This window comes from Oscarella lobularis, chromosome 13 (assembly GCF_947507565.1).
Source record: "Oscarella lobularis chromosome 13, ooOscLobu1.1, whole genome shotgun sequence".
In the NCBI taxonomy this organism is placed as follows: Eukaryota; Metazoa; Porifera; class Homoscleromorpha; order Homosclerophorida; family Oscarellidae; genus Oscarella; species Oscarella lobularis.
In genome coordinates, this window is record NC_089187.1 from 2,463,515 (window position 1) to 2,481,568 (window position 18,054).

Consider the following 18,054-nt stretch of genomic DNA (forward strand, 5'->3'; position numbering starts at 1 on the left):
CCGGCTGATAACGCATTCCGTTGGCAATTAGCATCTGAATTATCTGCATCCCATGACTCATGGTGAAACTGGACGATCAAAGCCTAGGCAAAGGATTTGGTTCTGAATCGACAGTGGTGCATTCAAGAAGTCGGCATCATAGACAAGAGCGTTGACACAATTTTGAGTTCTAGCGCCGCGGCACTTGTTTTTACGGAGCAACGGTGGTAGGCGTGCTGAATTGAATGGTGGTGTTCTTCAAGTCTAAATTCTACTATTCTTGTACCTGATTGTCCATGGCATGGTCAGATCACGGATACCGTATCCGTGATCAGCGTTCTCTTTCGTGGGCCCCCCGTTACTTGGCTACCAGATCCAGTGAAGAAATTCAATGCGTTGCTCCTCGACTGTAACGGACCAGCCGGTGACTCGACCGAACGCTTCTTTTTTGAAGTTCTTTCCTCGGAAGTTGAGCGCTGCATCCTGGACCTTGTCTTTTAGCATGGTTCGATATCAACGTCGAAACGACTCACCTTTATGGCAACCCATCGTCGAACGGAATCGGCAACCAATGCCAATTCCTCGTCGACCGATGTGGTGACCCAAGCGACACCCAACGGCAACGAAACGCACTCGAAACAATCGTCGAACGCCGCCGCCGACAGTCGTACGACTCTGCCGTCGACGGAACGACTTTTGCACGCCACGTCGCGACTATCGAAACGATCGACGACGACGGCGTTTGCAGGAGGAAGCGGCGCACGAGCGCCGAGCCCCGATCTCGCGCCTAATCAGCAGCAAATCGCTATGAAACGACTCCTTCTTCTTCACCTCGAACTTATTCAACAGCAGCAGGAGCAGCTACAGGCGAAAGATCGCGAGATCGCTCAACTGACGGCTCAAAAGGAACAGGTGGGCGTGTCTCCCGCTTTTACGCGAAAGAGACGCGTGACGTCACCGCTTCATTTTCTCTCAGATCCAGGCGAAATTCGTTCGCATCGAACGTCGACTCTCCCTACAGCAACGCCGAAACGCAAGTGCGCGCGACGAAACGCGATCGTTCGCAACGCACGGGCGAAAATACCACTACGACGGTATCCCGGATGACACGCTCGACTACACGCCGCCGCGACGAAAATCAATAGCGATAAATAGAGAAAGAGACTATAACGAGGACTCGACGGCGTCGAGTCCAAGCGTTACAGACTTTCGCATGTACGAGCTGAGTTGCAATTATCTCACAACGTCAACACCTTATTCAAGTGCTATTTCCTCCCAAGAGGAAGAGGACTTGAATAATGAAGTTGAAGGTGCTTTTGTTTCAATTTCGATTTTTAATTTGGGATGACTGATATTTTTTAGTTCCTCCTTGGAGAGAAGTGCCAGCTGCTTCTGGCAATAATAGCAATAATCGTGAAGATACTGAAGTAAAGATATGTATATGTAATTTAATTAAAATAGGTTATATTTTTTGAATAAAGGATTTGGATGATGCAGTGTTTTTGAAACGGCATCATAAGCATGAAATTGAGGAGAAACGAATTAAAAGGCAAGGCATGGTAACAGTGAGAATAAATAATAAATAAAGGGGCGTTTTGATTATAGATGGGACGTACAAAGGGCAAGGCAAAAAATGAGAGAAGAGGCACTAAAAAAACACTATCAATCTAATAGCCACTTGTGGAACACGCCCACCCAATCGCCACAGAAATCAGAGGGAGGAAAACGACAGACATTTTTTCCCTCATTAGATAAAGGTATAGTATAGATCAATAAAAATAATATTTATTCTTATTGATTTTTCTAGTAAAATTTATTGAAGTTACTGATAAAATTCCTGTAATGGCTTTCGGCGAACTTTTACCCATATTAGAGCCAAGGTGAAAAATTTCAATTTTAATTTTTTAATAATGAGCTCTTTTTATATTAGGGACTTTGAGTTGCCATGGTTCGACGCGTCGAACCAACGAACCGATTCGCAAAAAACGAAAAAAGCGAAAGCCAAATTAAAATACCGAAATATTTAACAGCTCCTTATTAATTAGACTATTTGAACGGATAGAACAATTAACTGAGACAAAAAAACAGCTTTCTAATCCAGCCGTGTCTAACGCAAACGATTTTTTAATTTAAACGAAACCGCCCGTCTGCTCCAACATAACCTCTATCACGTCGTCTTCCTCCATGTCGAGCTTAGATAACGTGCGCTAGCCTCGCGAGAAAGTCGAGCGAAAATGCGAAATTTTACCTGTTTCGGCGTCATGTCGTCGTCGATACGCTGCCCGTCGAATAGAAATCTTACTGAGTTTATTCCGAGACCCTAGGGAATGTGTTTCGCGCGTTTTTTCGCTTGTCTGCGATCGCGCTCGTACTTGTCTTTCGCAGTACGCCTGCTTTAGCTTGCGCATTTGCGTTGTTTTACGAATTTTGAAATGAACTTCGCTATTGTCCTGCGTTTCCGCGTAGAAAATCGCACGCGTGGTCTCCTATTGCGGACTTACTTGACCCATAACTTTTAAATTGATGTGATCCGACTCGGATTTGACGTCCTATATAAACTCTGAACGCGTCGAAAACTGTCCTACGCCGGCAGAACGAACCTGAACGCCTTGATCCGCCATTCTCTGCGTCACGTGATCGAGCACTGAAGTTCCCGACTACTGTAACCCGAACCAGAGATCCCCGAACCCTAAACAAAACAAAAAAATAAGTACCTACATCATCAGTTGCCATGCTACAATGGGGGGAGGAAGGGGGTATTCTCCGGGGGGAGAAAGCAGGGAGAGTCCCCGAAAGTAAACACCAAAGCGCGGTTATTTCCGAGTGGGAGGGGACTTCATTCTGACTGAAAACTCAGAGACCGGTCAATCTTCCCTAGCACCCATCAATTAACCAATCGATATACACAAGACGCACACTACGTAAAAGAAAAAATTTCATATACAAAAACTTAAAATCTCTCCCCCCTCTGTACACACACGCACAATCGGACACAACAGATAACAGAGTAGGCGCGCCTCTACTACTTATACGTCTCGAAGTTCAAGATTTTACGAAGATCTTGCTCGATTTCGCGACACCGGTGGTCTCCGTTGATGGGCGTGGACTCAGGCGCCGTTGAGACGTTCGCTTCCTCCTCGAGCCAATGTAGCGGCGGTAGCGGCAATGTGCTCGGATCGGGCGACGAACTGAATTTCGGGCCGGCGTAAAATGTTCCCGGTTTTTCTCCGCTCGAAAACGACGCCGATTTTTGTCGCGGAATCGATTCGTACGTTTTCGGCGTCGTTTTGCGAGCGGTTCGGTGTTTTTCGGACGGGGCGCGACTCGGGGTGGTGCGTCGCGACTTCGATTGTGGCGTTCGAACGCGGCGATTCGCCGATTGAACGATTTGGGGTGAATAGATCACTTCGGCCATTTGGAAAAGGATCTTTCTTCGCTTGTGGATGATGGTATGGTCTCTGATCGCGTTTTTCGCGTTTAGTAACGGCTCGCTCGTCCGCTTTTGTCCTCTCTCTGCGGTGTCCCCTTTCGCTTGTACGACGTAATAATGACGCCTACGGGGAAGGCACGTTGCCAACCAATGAGCAATCGCACGTGCCGAGTCCCCAAAATTATCCCTTGCGTCAGAGCACGTGAAAAGTCCTCTCCTACGTCATTCTTACCGAACTCCATGTGATTCTAGCGTGCGTTTGTTCTCCGTGTACTCATCTCGCTCCTTAGAATTCTGTAGTAAGCGAGGCGTCGCCTTTCGTCATGTTTAGCTGGCTGAAAAAAGACGACCGACGACGCAAGGAACCGCTGATATTCAACAACGTCACCGAAGGCCTATGGAAATGCTACGTCGAACGAATGAGACCGCTCGAAAGCACCTACAAATTCAACGATTTCCACTATCCACCAATGGAAGAGGCAGATTTCGCCGCCAAACCGATGGTCCTTCTCATCGGCCAATACTCGGTCGGCAAAACGTCGTTCATTCGCTATCTTCTCGAACGCGATTTCCCCGGAATGCGAATCGGTCCCGAACCGACAACCGATCGCTTCGTCGCCGTCATGCACGGCGAAGAGGACCAGGTCATACCGGGCAACGCCCTCGCCGCCGATCCGACGAAACAGTTCAAGACGCTCCAGCGATTCGGTAACGCCTTCTTGCAGCGATTCGAAAGCTCCGTCGCCGCGAGTCCCGTACTACAGGGCATCAGTCTCGTCGACACGCCGGGTGAGTCAGAGTCCGGAAATGCATGGCTTCTAACCGGAAGAAAAAAAATAATTAGTTAATATTATTTACCTCTTTTTCTCTCAGGTATCCTATCTGGTGAAAAACAGCGTACGTCACGCGGCTATGACTTCGAAGGCGTCATCCAATGGTTCGCCCATCGATGCTCCATGATCATCCTCCTCTTCGACGCGCACAAGCTCGACATATCCGACGAATTTCGTCGATGCATCAGCTCCCTTCGCGGCAACGAGGACAAAGTACGCATTGTTCTCAATAAAGCGGACTTGATTACGCCCCAGCAGCTGATGCGCGTCTACGGCGCTCTCATGTGGTCCCTAGGCAAGGTGCTCTCGACGCCTGAAGTTGCACGCGTCTATATTGGCTCCTTCTGGGATCAAGTGCTTCGTGTGGATGATCTGAGGAAATTATTTGAAGCTGAGGAACAGGATCTGTTTCATGATATTCAGATCTTGCCTCGGAGTGCTGCTATGCGAAAAATCAATGATTTAATCAAGCGGGCTCGTCTCGCCAAAGTCCACGCTTACATCATCTCGAAATTGAAGTCGGAGATGCCGAGTTTCTTCGGGAAACAAGCAAAGAAGGACGCCCTCATAAAAAATCTGAAAAAAATCTACGACGACGTCCATCGACAACATCAGATGTCACGTGGCGATTTTCCTCACCTCGCTCAATTCCAAGAACAACTCGCCGAATACGACTTCAGCAAATTTCCCAAATTGAATCCCAAGCTAATCGAAAACGTCGATATCATGATGTCGAAGGACATCGCTCGACTCATGCAGATGATTCCCCATGAAGATACGCAGACGACTGAAGTGACGGGCGGCGCGTTCGGATCCGGTCACGCCGCGCCGCTCGATCCCTTCTCCGGCGACGACGTTTTTTCCTTGAAAGTCGGTCGCAATGCGGAGGAGTGGACGCCTGGGGAACATTTGGATGAATATCGCGTTGATTTTGAGAGGCTTGAGCCCAAGGGCGGGAAGTTGGCTGGGATCAAGGCAAAGGAGGTGATGGTGAAGTCCAAGTTGCCGAATAGTGTTTTGAAGAAGGTCTGGGGGCTGGCTGATGTTGATAAGGATGGAATGCTCGATTTGGAAGAGTTTTCTTTGGCTATGTTTTTGATTGATGCCAAGAAGGAGGGGCATGATTTGCCTGATGCGTTGCCGTTTCATTTGATACCGCCATCGAAGAGGGGGCTCGGGGACGATGATGCTGATGATGTTCGTGATGGTGGCGGTGAAGAGGAGGAAGGAGATTAGGAACCTAATTTGTGATATTTGATTATTAGTGACACTGTCTATTTTTTTGTTTACGCTTGGTGTTTTTCATCGTTGTCATTCCAGACCGTTTTCTTTCTTGTGTGCTATTCATACTAAAAAAAGTTGTGAAATAAACACATCATGCCTCCCTGGCTCACCTCACCCTAAGCATATCAGTCACTTCACAAGACAAACACAAACAGCATACTAGTACGCGTAACTAAAAAAGACAGGCAGCAATATCTGACATCGACAGCAACTAACTCACACGAGGCACGATTTATGCTAGTTATTTTTTCATCCACGTGGCAAGGGCACCACCAATGGCGGCTCCAGCGGCGGCTCCAACTCCAACTCCAGCTCCAACTCCAGCTCCAACTCCAGCCCCAAGTATTGCAGCGTCACTCCCTGCTCCAGGGGCTGTCAATCTCGGAGAGACTCCAACTAATCTCTTAGCATGTTCTTCAGACCAGACAAAAGTTGAATCTTTTCTTTCTTCAATACTTGCCAGAGAAGTTTTTACCTCTGACTCTTCATTGCTGCCAAATGTAAGGTTATTCATAAGAAGTAAGCAGCCGCCAGCAACTGTAGCCCTTTCCACGGCTGTAACCCAGAAGTCCGGTAACCACGGTTTACCGTTAGAGAGAACTCTATCTCTAGCACTTCCAACGGGAACGCATGAGATGGAATCAACTACTTTTTGATTGATCTCATGTTTAAGCAGCAGATTGCGGTACCCATCTGCTAATGAGGTAATAGCTTTTTGCAAGTGCGCTTCATCGGTTTCTTTTTCAACTTCGGGTGAAAACAGCAAGTTTGATTTCGTAAAAACAAACATGCAATGCTGCCAGATATCTTTGGAGAAAGCATTGGTGACACTATCAACGATGATTGAGGCCTCCCTGGATAGGCGGGGGTTGGTAGCATCGACGCAGAAAATGACAAGATCTACCTCTTTAACTTGCTCTGCCATTTTCTTCAGTTCTTCTGCATATCTTGCTTCTTCGTATTTTTCCCATTTTCCGCATAAGCCTGGGGTGTCCCACAGAACCAGATCAAGAGGCACATTTTCTGAACGGCGAAGGGGATAAGATTCGAGTGTACGAGAACGTGGTTCAACGCCGACGCCGGTAGTGGCTACTTGACCACCAGCCAGGGCATTAATGAGAGTGGATTTTCCCGCACCTGCTTTGCCTATCACCAAAATAGCAATTTCTTTTCTCTTGCTATCCAAAAGATTGCTTTTGAGAGCCCGTCTAAATGCTTCCTTTTGAATTGTAGCACCGCCGATCCTGGCGAATTCCTTTGCTACACTTTTAGAAACTTCATCGTGAAGATTGGAAGAGACGACGGTCAAGAAATGTGAATCAACAGCAAACAAAGATATCACAAAGTTTGTTTTGACTTGATCGTCGGCTGTATCAACGCAGCGAAGAAGGGTACGGCTTTTTTCAACGGACTGTGACCGCGACGATCTTCGATCATGTATTCGCGCGATTTGTTCTGTCGTGAAGCAGCTGTCTTTGGTTTGCTGCATTACTTCCAAAATTTGTTCACACCTCCTTCCAAGTTTAGCTAAGAGATCCTTGTCTTTGATGACATTAGGAATGAACGTGTCGCTAATTATGCTTGCAATTTTAGGATAAGCTTGAAAAGTCTTCTTACTGGCTAAAAACGTAATTGCCACCACGGTGTGAACCAAACAACAAAGCGCGAACGTGTTTACCGTCCTTAGAGCGCGATTGTGCAGACTTCATCTCAGTACTAAGGAACTCTTTCTTTGGTATAGGCTTTTCTCTAGCACACCAATTTTCAGTTTAACTGTTGCAACAGGTGGTCGTCTTACTTTGTATCAATATTTAGAGAATGTAACACCTTGATTTCATCTCCTACAACAGATTCTTCCTTTGAAAAGAGCAGATTTACATTTCTAAGGAATTCCATTATGATTATGATAACCATCGCCTCATCAACCGACGTTTTACTTGTCTTCATCTTGCCTATCATGAAGTTTCTCGAGAGTAATTTCAAATAGTCCTTCAATCTTTACAATAACTTCAGCATCAACGGTATACAGAAAATCAAGCCTACCAGGAACACCTAGAGCTGCTAGGAAACAAATGAAGCCATCACCGGGTATTTTCACGGATAAAACGCATGAGCCAGCAGACACACAGATTTCAACCTGGTCTTCAGGAACGCCAATTGTTCCTGATAAGTCTCGAACAATACGTTGGCGATGAGGCTCAAATCGTTGATGATGTCTTAATTTGGGAAAGATGATCTTGAAAGCCACCGTATCAGTGACAGAAAGGCGAAAATTGGTGGGAGCAGACGATCTGTACAATTTCTTTGGATACGTTTCGTCAACTTTCACTCCTTTTTTATTAAACACTTTTTGGAAAACTCTTTTTATCGTGCTTCGAACGCCGGCCTTGTGCTTTTTATACAGTTTTTTGTACTTTCTTAACACTTGTACAGTTATGATGGTTTTAGCATCAGAGTCACTGTCAGAGTTTGTCTCTGCAGAATCAGAGTCCGTCTCTGCAGCATAAGTCTCTAAATAGGGTTGCATACTCAACGCCTCTTTCATTTCTCTACCAGCCCAAAATGCTGCTTGGTAGCCTCTACAAGCCTCTCTATCACAATCTAACTGGTCAAAACAACCAGCAAGACTCTGATCACGTGATTGAACAGGAGTACACTCCTCTGACTTAGAATTCGCCGTCAGACCAACGCTGCTGACACTTTTAGGAGACTGAACCTCGGTGCTTGACTCCAACGAAGATCGTTCTGGCGCTATATGTACAAGAAGATCCTGGCCTTGCGGTACTTCCTGCAGAACTCTGCAGAAAGTATTGAAAGAATCCCTGGGTCGCCTTCTCAGTGTTCCAAAAAGGCTTCTAGCTCCCTCTTCATCACCGTAGTTTTCACGTGCTCTCTTGACGTCTTTCATTTGTTGGAACGTAACCAATTCTGCTTCGATGAGCTTATCCTCAAAGTTCGAGGAAGGACTCAAAAGGTTAGACAAGACCTCTACAGCCGCCGACATAACGGGACGGAAGCGCTCTTCCCACTTTGGGTCTGCCATGACGATTGTTTGCTGAAGGGTGGAGACAAGAGACCACGTGCGCTTTAGCGCGTGACCCTTCATTAGAATATATCAAATCGCGGCCACACAAAACGTCATTGGAACGAACAATCTTCCTTAGACTCTGATCAGCCTGACAAAATGAGAGGATCAGCGTTAGTACTCTATTCACGACCCAACCAACGACTCAGACGCGAGGACATGCAGTACTGAGTAGGGGTACTTAGATAGAACGAACCCCACGTAATAACTCAATAAGTTAACTCCCTCCGACGGACAGCAGCCCCACTTTTTTCACAAGCGCGCTACTGTATATCGGTAGGCTGTCGCTCGAGAGCACTGCGTGCTGGATCTTCAGTATCTACGGTCTACCTCTGTCCAAGGCTTCAAGCACTCGCTTCTTCGACGACTGGGAACCACTAGTAGAGAGACTCCAATGCGAGAGTGAATCGTCGTTGCCTTGGACTCCCGATCATCAATAGGGTCCAAGCCGTCTGCCTCTGCTCGACCAACGATCAGCGCGCAGTCGTACAACATCGCTCACGTGACCGCAAAGATCATTACCACCCATTACGACCGGTATGTTAGACAGAGACGCAAAATCACACCGTATCCAAAAAATAAATACGATCCGGTTCACAGTCAGGCTAACTAAGTTTTTTTCCTACCCCAAACCCAAACAAACCGCCAACAAACGCTCCTACTCCTGCTCCAACTGCTATTCCAGGTGGCCCAAAGGCCAATCCCACGACGCCACCAATGATTGTCCCAACTCCGACAGAGGTTACGGTCAATACGACTGCCGCAGTCGGACTCAAAACGGGTTTAACTACTTCAACTACTCTTTTCTTCTGGGCATCGTTCAATTCGAGACCGTCACCACCCTTGTTTAGTCGATTCTCGTTCATTAAGAGAAGAAGAGCTTTGCCTGCATCTGTAGCTCTTTCAATAGCTGTGGTCCAAAATTCTGGGTACCAGGGTTCTCCGTTGGCCAAGTGTCTGTCTCTGTGAGATCCAACCGGAACAAACGGAATTCTGTCAACTACGTCAAGGGGAATTTTGTACTCTTTCTGTTTCAGCAACTTCTTGCACCCGTCTCTCAATTTTGCAACGGCTGTTCGAAAATGCTCGAGGTCATCCGAGTCAGACGCCGCACGCAACAAGTTTGCTTTTGTTAGAACAAACATGCTGCATTTCCAAATATCTCGGCCTTCATCGAAACTGTTACTAACAGTAGATATAATTTTTAAAAGCTCTTGTTTGTGACGGGGATTGGTGATGTCAATGCAGAAAACAAGAAGATTAACCTTTCCCTTGACTTGCTCTGCTATTTTCTTCACTGACCCTTCAATATCATCTTGCAGACCTGGCGTGTCCCACATCTTCACTTCAACCGGCAAATCATTATCGAGGAGGTTATACGAAGCCGACGTTGGTGTATCACTGTCTATAGATTCGTCAACTGGTGCTTCTTTGGAGCCAATTAGAGAATTGATGAAAGTCGATTTTCCCGCTCCTGCCATTCCTAGCGTGGCAAAAGCGAATGTTTCTTTTTTCTTGACGCTTGAAAGAAACGCCTTGAGACGACGTTTGAAAGCGTTCTTCTGAAGCCTTCCACCGCCTACTGTAAGGTACTCTTCCGTGGCATTTTCAGAGACTTCCTTGTAGAGATCAGGAGCAATATCGTTTATCAGTTGCGGGGCGACAGCAAACAAAGCAAAAGCGAATGCTAGTTTGATTTTCTTGTTTGCGCCTTCCACGCACGTAAGAAGAGCTTTGCCGATCCGTGTGGTTTTTTTGTCTGCGACGCTATTGAGACTAGCGTCTCCTCCTTGAAGTATCTGCGTCACTAGTTCCGGGGTGAATTTACTATCGTCGTCGTCATTTTGCTGCACCACCTCAAGAATCTGTTCTCCTGCTTCACCTAGTCTAACGACGACGTCCTTATTTGCCTTTGCTTGTAAAATGAAACCGTTGATCTTGCTTTCTATATTGACTAACCCTGCCATGGCTTTTACTGAAAGTTAACACTGCATGAGCGCGCGGCAAACGTACTCGAACTGAGCAGCGAGTACGCGCACGTCTGGCTTTTGACCTGCATGGGAAATGACCGTGCATGCAGGTTCAACTCTCTGATTGGCTACACCTAAGACCAACAGGTAATTGAATTCTGTAATTAGGCCGGCAATGATGTTATTAACGTTCAACAAATACAATCACTATAAGAGGGAGTTAGCTTAATCACCTGTTTTGACTTACAGAGAAGATGACGGCGCCCAAAGGGAGACGGGACGCCAGAACGGACGATGACGATCACACGGCAACACGCAGCTACTAGTACGGTGACAGTTCAGATCTTTTACGAGCTGTGATGCCGCAGATCAGAGCCGTCTTTTTATACGGCTCTGCCGCAGATCAGAGCCGCAGATGCGTGGGCCGGGCACGTGATGGAAAATCTTATCTTTATGCGATACGATCCCGGCTAGCTAGAAACGACAACATGAGCCAAAACATGATTCACCGTCTCACAGATTCGACGAAAAAGAAGCTACATTCTACGTAACATTTGGGATTCTGTTTGTCGTCGGACTTCGCCTGATTCGCGCCTGATTCGCGTCTTCTTCGGAAAAGGTCCAGGGAAAAGGTCCCTAGTGTCAGTTAGCGTGCGCGCGCGGAGCTGCTCGTCTTTCTGCTCTGCCCTGCTCACTGCTGCTGTTGACGCCATAAAGGTATGTTTCTGAAGTGTCGCCATACGAAGAGTAGGCAGAGGAGACATCAGCCGTGCAAATGCGTTGCGATCCTGCTTACAACAGTGAATAGCTTCCGTCTTGGGTTCTGCTACAGGATGCCATTCTCCTTTTCTCTTCACTGCATGATACTCCTTCAATTCACTTAGGCATGGCCAGTAATATTTTCAACAGAAAAGTCATTTGAAAGCCCTTCCATATCTGGTGTTGCTGCTGCTTTGACCTGACTCCAAATTCTGCTTGCGACAGTGAATCGTTGCCTTGACTCTCGTCTGACTGCACCTTTTTATGCTTTCTACGTCCGGTGTGCGGCTATAACTGGAACAGAATGCGTCCATAACGGGTCTAACAAAGCCCTCAACGACGACGATCCTTGCTCCCAGTCGCACAACATCGCTCACGTGGCCGAATGCATATGCATACGGTATAAATATATATAGATCATAAACAAAACTTCCAAAAAAACTACCGGTATAATGTTGACAAATACAAAACGGACAAACGTAGCATGAGGATGGCACACCGCATCCAAAGTAAATACGATCGGTTCACAGCCAAGGTTACTGGGTACTTAGTTATTTAATTAATTTTTCTCCAGCAACAAACCCCACCAAACTGCCAACAGTCGCTCCTACCCCTGCCCCAATTGCCATTCCAGGTGGCCCAAGGAATGATCCAACGGCACCACCAATGACAGCCCCAACTCCGCCACCAGAGGCTACGGCAACACCTTTCCGTATCACTGCAGTCGGACGCAAAATAGGTTCAACTACGACACGTACTCTTCCCATCTGTTTATTATCCAATTTGAGATCGTCATCACCCTTATTTAGTCGATCCTCGTTAAGCAAGAGAAGAAGAGCTTTTCCTGCATTTGTAGCTCTTTCAATAGCTGTGGTCCAAAATTCTGGCAACCAGGGTTCCCCATTAGCCAGGTGTCTGTCTCTGTGAGATCCAACTGGAACAAACGGGATTTTATCAACCACATCAGGAGAAATTTTGTACTCGGCCTGTTTCAGCAACTCTTTGCACCCGTCTTTTAATTCTGCAACGGCTGTTTGAAAATGCTTGAGGTCATCAGAGTCAGACGCCGAACGTAACAAGTTTGCTTTGGTTAGAACAAACATGCTACATTTCCAAATATCTCGGCCTTCTTTGAAACTGTTGTTAACAGAAGAAATGATTCTTGAAACATTGTGTTCGAGACGGGGATTGGTGATGTCAATGCAGAAAACAAGAAGATTAACTTCCCCCCTGATTTCCTTTGCTATTGTCTTTACTGATCTTTCAACATCATCATCTTGCACACCTGGGGTGTCCCACATCTTCATTTCAATTGGCAAATCATTCATACCAGGAATTTCATACGCAGTTGAAGTTAGTGTACATTTGTCTACAGATGTGCTAGCTGCTGCTTTGTTGGAGCCAATTAGAGAATTGATCAAAGTCGATTTTCCTGCTCCTGACTTTCCTAGCGCAACAAAAGTAAATTTTTCCTTTTTCTTTTTTTGGACACTTAAAACAAACTTTTCCAGACGATGCTTGAAAGCCTCCTTCTGAACCCTTCCACCACCTACAGTAAGGTACTGTTCCGTGGCCTTCTTAGAGACTTTGTCGTAAAGATCAGGAGAAACTTCGTTCATCAGTTGCGGGGCGGCAGCAAACAAAGCAAAAGCAAATGCTAATTTGATTTTCCTGTTTGCGCCTTCCACGTACGTAAGAAGAGCTTCGCCAATGGCAGCTTTAGCCTGAGCCACGGTTTCTTTGTCTTTGAACTTGGATATTTCTCTTTTAGCGTTTCCTCGATGTATCTGCGTCACTTGTTCCGGTGTGAATCTACTGCTGTAGTCCTCATTTTGCTGCATTACCTCGAGAATATCTGGTTCTACTTCACCCAGTCTAACGACGACTTTCGCGTTTCTCTTTGCTTTTGAAACGAAAGTGTTGATCTCCCTTTCTACCTCAACCTCGACTGACTCTGCCATGGCTGCCATTCAACACTGAGCGGCGACTCGATTGATGACACGAACTGAGCAGCGGGTACGCGCACGTCTGGCTTTTGACCTGGGAAACGATGGTGTAGGTTCGACTCTCTGATTGGTTACAAGACAACAGGGAATTGAATTATGTAATTAGGCTGACACTAATTTTATCAGCGTTCAAATTAATCACCATAAAAAGAGTGGAATTGATTCAGTAGACGTAGACACAGCTCAAAATGATGGCGCTTCCCACATTTGCGTCCCACATTTGCGTCCCACGCTGACAGTGATTGGCGTCCCCCCGAGCTGTCATTTCACTCACAATGAATCGTTGACGAACGAGAAAGATGTTACAGACGACATGCAGACAGCGTACGTAGACCCTGGCGAGTACCCTAGCGTAGTAGTACAGGCTGGTACAGGTAGACAGATTTTGTCGCGTTTGTTTCTCGTCGCGTTGTTCCTGTTAGCGTGCGCGGATGGCAGACAAATCGACCCAGGGTCGACGAGCTGGGTCGACGAGGGTCGAGGATGGGACCTAATTATAAAAAAGCTTCGCCAGAATCGCCACGACGTTGGCTTTTAGGTTGGGGTCGGCACGTACGTGTTTGACTGAACGCAATTTCTCTGAGAGTTGGTGGCACATTTTGAAGGCAAATGTGTTAAATTGAATAAACAAAATTCATGTCAGACATTGAAGCATTATGTAACAGTCATGTGACAGCAGCTAAGGTAAAGTCGGCACTGTATTAATTAACTTCTTTTCACTAAGATAGAGGAAAAAACTTTAGTCACCAAGCCAACTCCAGCACCAATTCCTGCTCCAACTGCTGCTCCAACTGGACCAAGAAAAGGAAGTCCAACAGCAGCACCAATAGTCGCAGCGGCAGCAACTAGAGTAATTATAAGGGCTTTACTCACAATTGGTTTCTTAATGAATTCAATTATTTTCTTAATTTGCTCTCGTTTGAATATCACTTTACCCGTACTGAATTGCTCCTCGTTGGCTGCGAGAATATAAGCTTTTCCCGCGTCTGTAGCTCTTTCGATGGCTCTAACCCAAAACTCTGGCAGCCACGCTTGTCCATTAGCTAATACTTTATCCCGGAAACTCCCGATTGGAACAATTGGAATTTCACTAGCGGATTTAACTTTGTGCTCTTGAAGCAGTTCTTTGCAGCCTTCAGTTAGTTGTTCTACGGCTTTTGTAAAGTAACCGACGTCAGTTGTTTCCTCGTTATCGAAGGGGTTGCGTAATAAGTTTGCTTTAGTCAGCACAAACATGCAATGTTTCCAAATGGGCGAATCATTTAGAACATTTTTGTTAATAGCAGAAATGAACTTTGAAATTTCAGCATCAAGACGAGGATTGGCAGCGTCAACGCAGATAATAAGAAGATCAACTTCTTTGATGTCTTTTAAGAAACGTAGGTCAGTTTCGGCCTGAGTATCCTTCGAGGCAAGGCCTGGAGTATCCCATATGACCAGATCAAGAGGCAAATCTTGATCTGTTTTAAGGGAGTATTTCCGTGCGACTTTCGTGCAACTTTTTGCCCTATGGCTAGTTTCTGCCATTTCTTTACCCAGGACGGAATTGATAAAAGTTGATTTTCCAGTTCCTGCTCTTCCTACCTGAACAAAAACAATGTCCTTTTTCCCATTACTTTTGTAACTTTCAAGGAGGTTATCGAGACGTTTTCTGAAGGCTTCCTTTTCCATTCTTGCACCACCTACCTTAACGTACTCTTCTGCTGCCTTTTGAAGAAGGTTATTGAAAAGATTATGAGGAGTCGGCTCTAATAATTCCGGTGAAACGGCAAACACAGCATAGGCAAAGCCTACTTTGATCTTGCTGCTAACGTCTCGAAGGCACCCAACAAGAGCAGCGCCTGTTTGGAGGAGACGGTTTCGGCCGCGACCAACGCGAATCTGACTCAATTGTTCCGGTGTGAAGCGGTCTGGATGTCGTTGCATTATCTCCAAAATATCTTCGGTTTTCTTGCCGAGGTTAGTCATAACATCACTACTTTCTCTTGCAAGCGAAATAAAAGAGTCGATCATGCTTGCTATCGCGGCTGAATCAGTGGCTGTCATGGCTCGATCCGAAGGGAACGTTACAGGATGATCGAACCGGGTGTTGCCAGGGGTGTATGTCTGGTCTGGCTGTTGACTAGGCTCCGTTCCGAAGATAAAGACCCTACGGCAGGGGAGTGTTTACAATCAGGTAATTCAATTGTCTGACTAGGCAGCACGCGCCTATTTTAATAATAACAAAAGCTTTCCGACAATTCACAGATGCATCAAATTATAAGCTAGCTAATGCTGTTTTGCCTTCAATGAATTTCCATAAATGGCGTAGAACATGGAACTCAAGAGGAGGCCACTGAAAGCTCCAAAGACAAATCCAAACAGACCATCATTGGCATCAAACACAAAACCTATCACACTGCAAATGGCAACAACAGCTACAGCTCTATAGAAGGCGTAGAACATGGCACTCAAGAAGAGGCCAGTGAAAGCTCCAAAGACGAATCCAAACAGACCGTTATTGACGTCATTGGCGTCATTGGTGTCATAGGCGTTACTGGGGTTATTGGTGTCATAGGCGTTACTGGGGTTATTGGTTGTATTTGTGTCATGGGCGTTGATGGCGTTATTGACGGTTTTGGCGGTATTGGCGTCAAGCACAAAACCTATCACACTGCAAATGACGACAAAAGCTGGAGCCCCACACACACCGCAAATGACAACAATATCTGCAGCTCCGTAGAACATGGCACTCAAGAAGAGGCCACTGAAAGCTCCAAAGACGCACCCAAACAGACCGCCAAGCACAAAACCTGTCACAGAGCAAGTAGCAACAAAAGCTGCAGCTCCACATGCATTGCGAATGGCAACAAAAGCTACAGTTTCGTCAAAGGCGTAGAACATGGCACTCAAGAGGAAGCTACTGAAAACTCCTAAGACCCATCCAAACGGACCGCCAAGCGCAAACCCTATCACATAGCAAGTAGTAACAAAAGCTGCAGCAACTTTGACGTGTGGGCTAAACGCCGAATCATTACTCAGCTCCACATTGCCAATCAGTCTGACTGTTCGTTTCATCTGCTCCCCTGATAGCTTGATTGTGTTTTCTACGCCATGATCGCCTTCTTGACTACTGGTAGCTTTGACGCGTGCCGTACTCCACCCAATAAACACAGCATTGGCGCCTTGTCGTGTTCTTTCCGCGGCTGTGATCCAAACTTCCGGTAGCCACGGACGGCCGTCAGCCAAGACTAAATCTCGAGCAGATCCAACAGGAAGGCATGGTACAGATTTAGCTTTTATGCTAGAAAGACCGGCAAAGCGGTGCAGAATATCTTGATACCGAGACGTCAGGTCGTGTACAGTCTGCTGTAGATGTTCTTGGTCTTCCGTATATACAATAGGACTTCGCAGCAAGTTCGCTTTTGTGAAAACTATGATAGAATGGTCCCACATATTTTTTGTAAAAGCCTTCGTCAGAATTTCAACTGTGCGCTCATCATCTGCACCGAGTCTGTTGGCAGCCGCCGCATCGGCACAAAAAAGGACAAGGTCAACAGATGAGATTTTTTTCATATGTGCTAGGTAACGCTGAGACCTAACCGTTTGACTCTCAGGGTCAGCAGCTCGGATATCTTGCATTTCAAAGTCGTAAAGACCAGGTGTGTCCCACACTCGCACTTTCTTCTGGTGGAATTCGTCCTCGTAACACTTGACTGACGACGTGCCCCTCGTTGTACCAGCCGACTCTTTTGCAACGGATTTCCCAAGAAGCGAGTTGACCAGCGTGGATTTTCCAACACCAGTTTTTCCCACGACAAGAAGAGTCAGCTCTTTTTTTGGAAGGTTTTTCAGAGTGACATTTAGTCTTTCCCGAACGGGACGACATTGGTCTAAGAACTGTCCGGATTGCGTTACTTCGTCGGCAATGAGCCTGCAGACTTGATCTTTGAGGCCTCTCTCAATCTCGTCAAAGATGTGAGGACATACGGCGTATACTGCGTACACGAAACGAAGGAGGGTAGCATGCACTTTTGATCCCCAAACCGCTTTCAGTAGGGCTCTCGCTTTCTCCTCGTTGCTTGGCTGCTGCGCAATTACACCGTACTGCTGAGCGGAGAATCGACCAAGGCCCTCGTCGATTTGCATGTGCGTTACGATAGCATCAACGTCATTCGCCAGTTTCTTGCTGAGGGCAGTCGTTCGACGGAAGTCCAGCACGGACAGCTGAAGCAGGTAATCAAGAAGATCTTTCTTAGAAGAAGCCGTTGACATGATCACAACTAGACACAGTTCGCAGCAAACAGCGCTCGGGGAATCAAAGACCTTGACTAATATGATCGCCCCACCTATTATTCAGATTGCTTAATTTGACTTATCGCTATTATTTAGCTCATCACCAAGAGCAGCCAACGCAACCCCATAGAGAGCTGTCACAATTGCACAAACAAGTACTGCCCACGTATGTGCAAAACATTCCTGCCCGAACTCACCGTATTCGAATGATGACCGTATTCAAATGATGACATGGAGGCGGGCACGTGATGGAAAACCTTATCTTTGCGCGGTACGATCCCGGTTAACTAGAAACGACGAAAAGATAGGCGATGAGCCAAAACAGGACCCACGCTGGTGCATTCTAATAAGCGACCTGACAGTGATTGGCGTCGCCCCGTCCTATGTCTGCCGGAGCTGTCAATCAAACTTAACCGTCTCTGATCACCCTACG

The 18,054-nt window shown here is 46.5% G+C and overlaps 8 protein-coding genes across 14 annotated transcripts; 2 read left to right on the forward strand and 6 right to left on the reverse strand.

Annotated features, from left to right (window-relative positions):
* The first annotated feature begins 468 nt into the window (after nucleotides 1–468).
* Nucleotides 469–2,079, forward strand: LOC136194803 (male-specific lethal 1-like 1). The gene is made up of 7 exons (XM_065984053.1): nucleotides 469–891; nucleotides 956–1,289; nucleotides 1,342–1,406; nucleotides 1,461–1,528; nucleotides 1,585–1,736; nucleotides 1,787–1,859; nucleotides 1,910–2,079. The coding sequence occupies exons 1-7, from the start codon at nucleotides 517–519 to the stop codon at nucleotides 2,004–2,006; spliced, it is 1,164 nt and encodes a 387-aa protein (XP_065840125.1). The 5' UTR covers nucleotides 469–516; the 3' UTR covers nucleotides 2,007–2,079.
* On the reverse strand, nucleotides 1,986–3,545 carry LOC136194805 (small ubiquitin-related modifier 1-B-like). Its single transcript, XM_065984055.1, has 5 exons — nucleotides 2,580–3,545; nucleotides 2,481–2,528; nucleotides 2,352–2,429; nucleotides 2,228–2,299; nucleotides 1,986–2,171 (listed from the first exon to the last, which is right to left on the reverse strand). Exons 1-5 carry the CDS (start codon nucleotides 2,598–2,600, stop codon nucleotides 2,109–2,111), a joined length of 282 nt encoding a protein of 93 aa, XP_065840127.1. The 5' UTR covers nucleotides 2,601–3,545; the 3' UTR covers nucleotides 1,986–2,108.
* Nucleotides 3,546–3,660: 115 nt separating this feature from the next.
* LOC136194797 (EH domain-containing protein 1-like) lies at nucleotides 3,661–5,640 on the forward strand. The gene is made up of 2 exons (XM_065984043.1): nucleotides 3,661–4,198; nucleotides 4,283–5,640. The coding sequence occupies exons 1-2, from the start codon at nucleotides 3,733–3,735 to the stop codon at nucleotides 5,476–5,478; spliced, it is 1,662 nt and encodes a 553-aa protein (XP_065840115.1). The 5' UTR covers nucleotides 3,661–3,732; the 3' UTR covers nucleotides 5,479–5,640.
* Nucleotides 5,531–9,082, reverse strand: LOC136194792 (uncharacterized). 4 transcript variants are annotated; one of them, XR_010671716.1, is made up of 6 exons: nucleotides 8,942–9,082; nucleotides 7,464–8,702; nucleotides 7,325–7,408; nucleotides 7,205–7,275; nucleotides 5,642–7,146; nucleotides 5,531–5,591 (listed from the first exon to the last, which is right to left on the reverse strand). XR_010671716.1 is itself a non-coding variant. In XM_065984038.1 (6 exons), exons 2-6 carry the CDS (start codon nucleotides 8,630–8,632, stop codon nucleotides 5,923–5,925), a joined length of 2,487 nt encoding a protein of 828 aa, XP_065840110.1. In that variant the 5' UTR covers nucleotides 8,633–8,702; nucleotides 8,942–9,082; the 3' UTR covers nucleotides 5,779–5,922. The 4 variants fall into 4 exon arrangements, 2 of the variants coding, with proteins under 2 accessions (XP_065840109.1, XP_065840110.1); XR_010671715.1 differs by having other exon boundaries at nucleotides 5,532–5,591; nucleotides 5,637–7,146; XM_065984038.1 differs by lacking the exon at nucleotides 5,531–5,591 and having other exon boundaries at nucleotides 5,779–5,940; nucleotides 6,002–7,146.
* A 53-nt stretch (nucleotides 9,083–9,135) lies between these two features.
* LOC136194800 (uncharacterized) lies at nucleotides 9,136–11,246 on the reverse strand. 3 transcript variants are annotated; one of them, XM_065984048.1, is made up of 3 exons: nucleotides 10,829–11,246; nucleotides 10,625–10,715; nucleotides 9,136–10,571 (listed from the first exon to the last, which is right to left on the reverse strand). In XM_065984048.1, the coding sequence occupies exons 2-3, from the start codon at nucleotides 10,668–10,670 to the stop codon at nucleotides 9,217–9,219; spliced, it is 1,401 nt and encodes a 466-aa protein (XP_065840120.1). In that variant the 5' UTR covers nucleotides 10,671–10,715; nucleotides 10,829–11,246; the 3' UTR covers nucleotides 9,136–9,216. The 3 variants fall into 3 exon arrangements, with proteins under 3 accessions (XP_065840120.1, XP_065840119.1, XP_065840121.1); XM_065984047.1 differs by having other exon boundaries at nucleotides 10,815–11,246; XM_065984049.1 differs by having other exon boundaries at nucleotides 10,625–11,055; nucleotides 11,134–11,217.
* A 467-nt stretch (nucleotides 11,247–11,713) lies between these two features.
* Nucleotides 11,714–13,395, reverse strand: LOC136194799 (uncharacterized). The gene has a single exon (XM_065984046.1). It carries the CDS (start codon nucleotides 13,308–13,310, stop codon nucleotides 11,892–11,894), a length of 1,419 nt encoding a protein of 472 aa, XP_065840118.1. The 5' UTR covers nucleotides 13,311–13,395; the 3' UTR covers nucleotides 11,714–11,891.
* Nucleotides 13,396–13,505: 110 nt separating this feature from the next.
* LOC136194801 (uncharacterized) lies at nucleotides 13,506–15,445 on the reverse strand. Of its 2 annotated transcripts, none has more exons than XM_065984051.1 (2): nucleotides 15,141–15,445; nucleotides 13,506–15,094 (listed from the first exon to the last, which is right to left on the reverse strand). In XM_065984051.1, the coding sequence occupies exon 2, from the start codon at nucleotides 15,015–15,017 to the stop codon at nucleotides 14,052–14,054; it is 966 nt and encodes a 321-aa protein (XP_065840123.1). In that variant the 5' UTR covers nucleotides 15,018–15,094; nucleotides 15,141–15,445; the 3' UTR covers nucleotides 13,506–14,051. The 2 variants fall into 2 exon arrangements, with proteins under 2 accessions (XP_065840123.1, XP_065840122.1); XM_065984050.1 differs by having other exon boundaries at nucleotides 14,062–14,228; nucleotides 14,282–15,445.
* Nucleotides 15,446–15,506: 61 nt separating this feature from the next.
* On the reverse strand, nucleotides 15,507–17,734 carry LOC136194795 (uncharacterized). The gene has a single exon (XM_065984041.1). It carries the CDS (start codon nucleotides 17,598–17,600, stop codon nucleotides 15,615–15,617), a length of 1,986 nt encoding a protein of 661 aa, XP_065840113.1. The 5' UTR covers nucleotides 17,601–17,734; the 3' UTR covers nucleotides 15,507–15,614.
* Between the last annotated feature and the right edge of the window lie 320 nt (nucleotides 17,735–18,054).

Excerpts from the sequence above, each read along its gene's own strand:
- LOC136194803 (XM_065984053.1), top strand. The coding sequence starts at position 517 with ATGGCAACCCATCGTCGAACGGAATCGGCAACCAATGCCAATTCCTCG. Across the intron at positions 892-955 it reads TGACGGCTCAAAAGGAACAG|ATCCAGGCGAAATTCGTTCG; the intron begins GTGGGCGTGTCT and ends ATTTTCTCTCAG. Across the intron at positions 1,737-1,786 it reads TTTTCCCTCATTAGATAAAG|TAAAATTTATTGAAGTTACT; the intron begins GTATAGTATAGA and ends TGATTTTTCTAG.
- LOC136194805 (XM_065984055.1), bottom strand. The coding sequence starts at position 2,600 with ATGGCGGATCAAGGCGTTCAG. Across the intron at positions 2,529-2,579 it reads TGGCGGATCAAGGCGTTCAG|GACGTCAAATCCGAGTCGGA; the intron begins GTTCGTTCTGCC and ends GAGTTTATATAG. Across the intron at positions 2,430-2,480 it reads ATTTAAAAGTTATGGGTCAA|GACAATAGCGAAGTTCATTT; the intron begins GTAAGTCCGCAA and ends GCGGAAACGCAG.
- LOC136194797 (XM_065984043.1), top strand. The coding sequence starts at position 3,733 with ATGTTTAGCTGGCTGAAAAAAGACGACCGACGACGCAAGGAACCGCTG. Across the intron at positions 4,199-4,282 it reads CAGTCTCGTCGACACGCCGG|GTATCCTATCTGGTGAAAAA; the intron begins GTGAGTCAGAGT and ends TTTTTCTCTCAG.
- LOC136194792 (XM_065984037.1), bottom strand. The coding sequence starts at position 8,632 with ATGAAGGGTCACGCGCTAAAGCGCACGTGGTCTCTTGTCTCCACCCTT. Across the intron at positions 7,409-7,463 it reads GATAGGCAAGATGAAGACAA|AAATGTAAATCTGCTCTTTT; the intron begins GTAAAACGTCGG and ends GGAATTCCTTAG. Across the intron at positions 7,147-7,204 it reads ACAATCGCGCTCTAAGGACG|CCAGTAAGAAGACTTTTCAA; the intron begins GTAAACACGTTC and ends TTACGTTTTTAG.
- LOC136194800 (XM_065984048.1), bottom strand. The coding sequence starts at position 10,670 with ATGCAGGTCAAAAGCCAGACGTGCGCGTACTCGCTGCTCAGTTCGA. Across the intron at positions 10,572-10,624 it reads GTACTCGCTGCTCAGTTCGA|GGTTAGTCAATATAGAAAGC; the intron begins GTACGTTTGCCG and ends AAGCCATGGCAG.
- LOC136194799 (XM_065984046.1), bottom strand. The coding sequence starts at position 13,310 with ATGGCAGCCATGGCAGAGTCAGTCGAGGTTGAGGTAGAAAGGGAGATC.
- LOC136194801 (XM_065984050.1), bottom strand. The coding sequence starts at position 15,392 with ATGACAGCCACTGATTCAGCCGCGATAGCAAGCATGATCGACTCTTTT.
- LOC136194795 (XM_065984041.1), bottom strand. The coding sequence starts at position 17,600 with ATGTCAACGGCTTCTTCTAAGAAAGATCTTCTTGATTACCTGCTTCAG.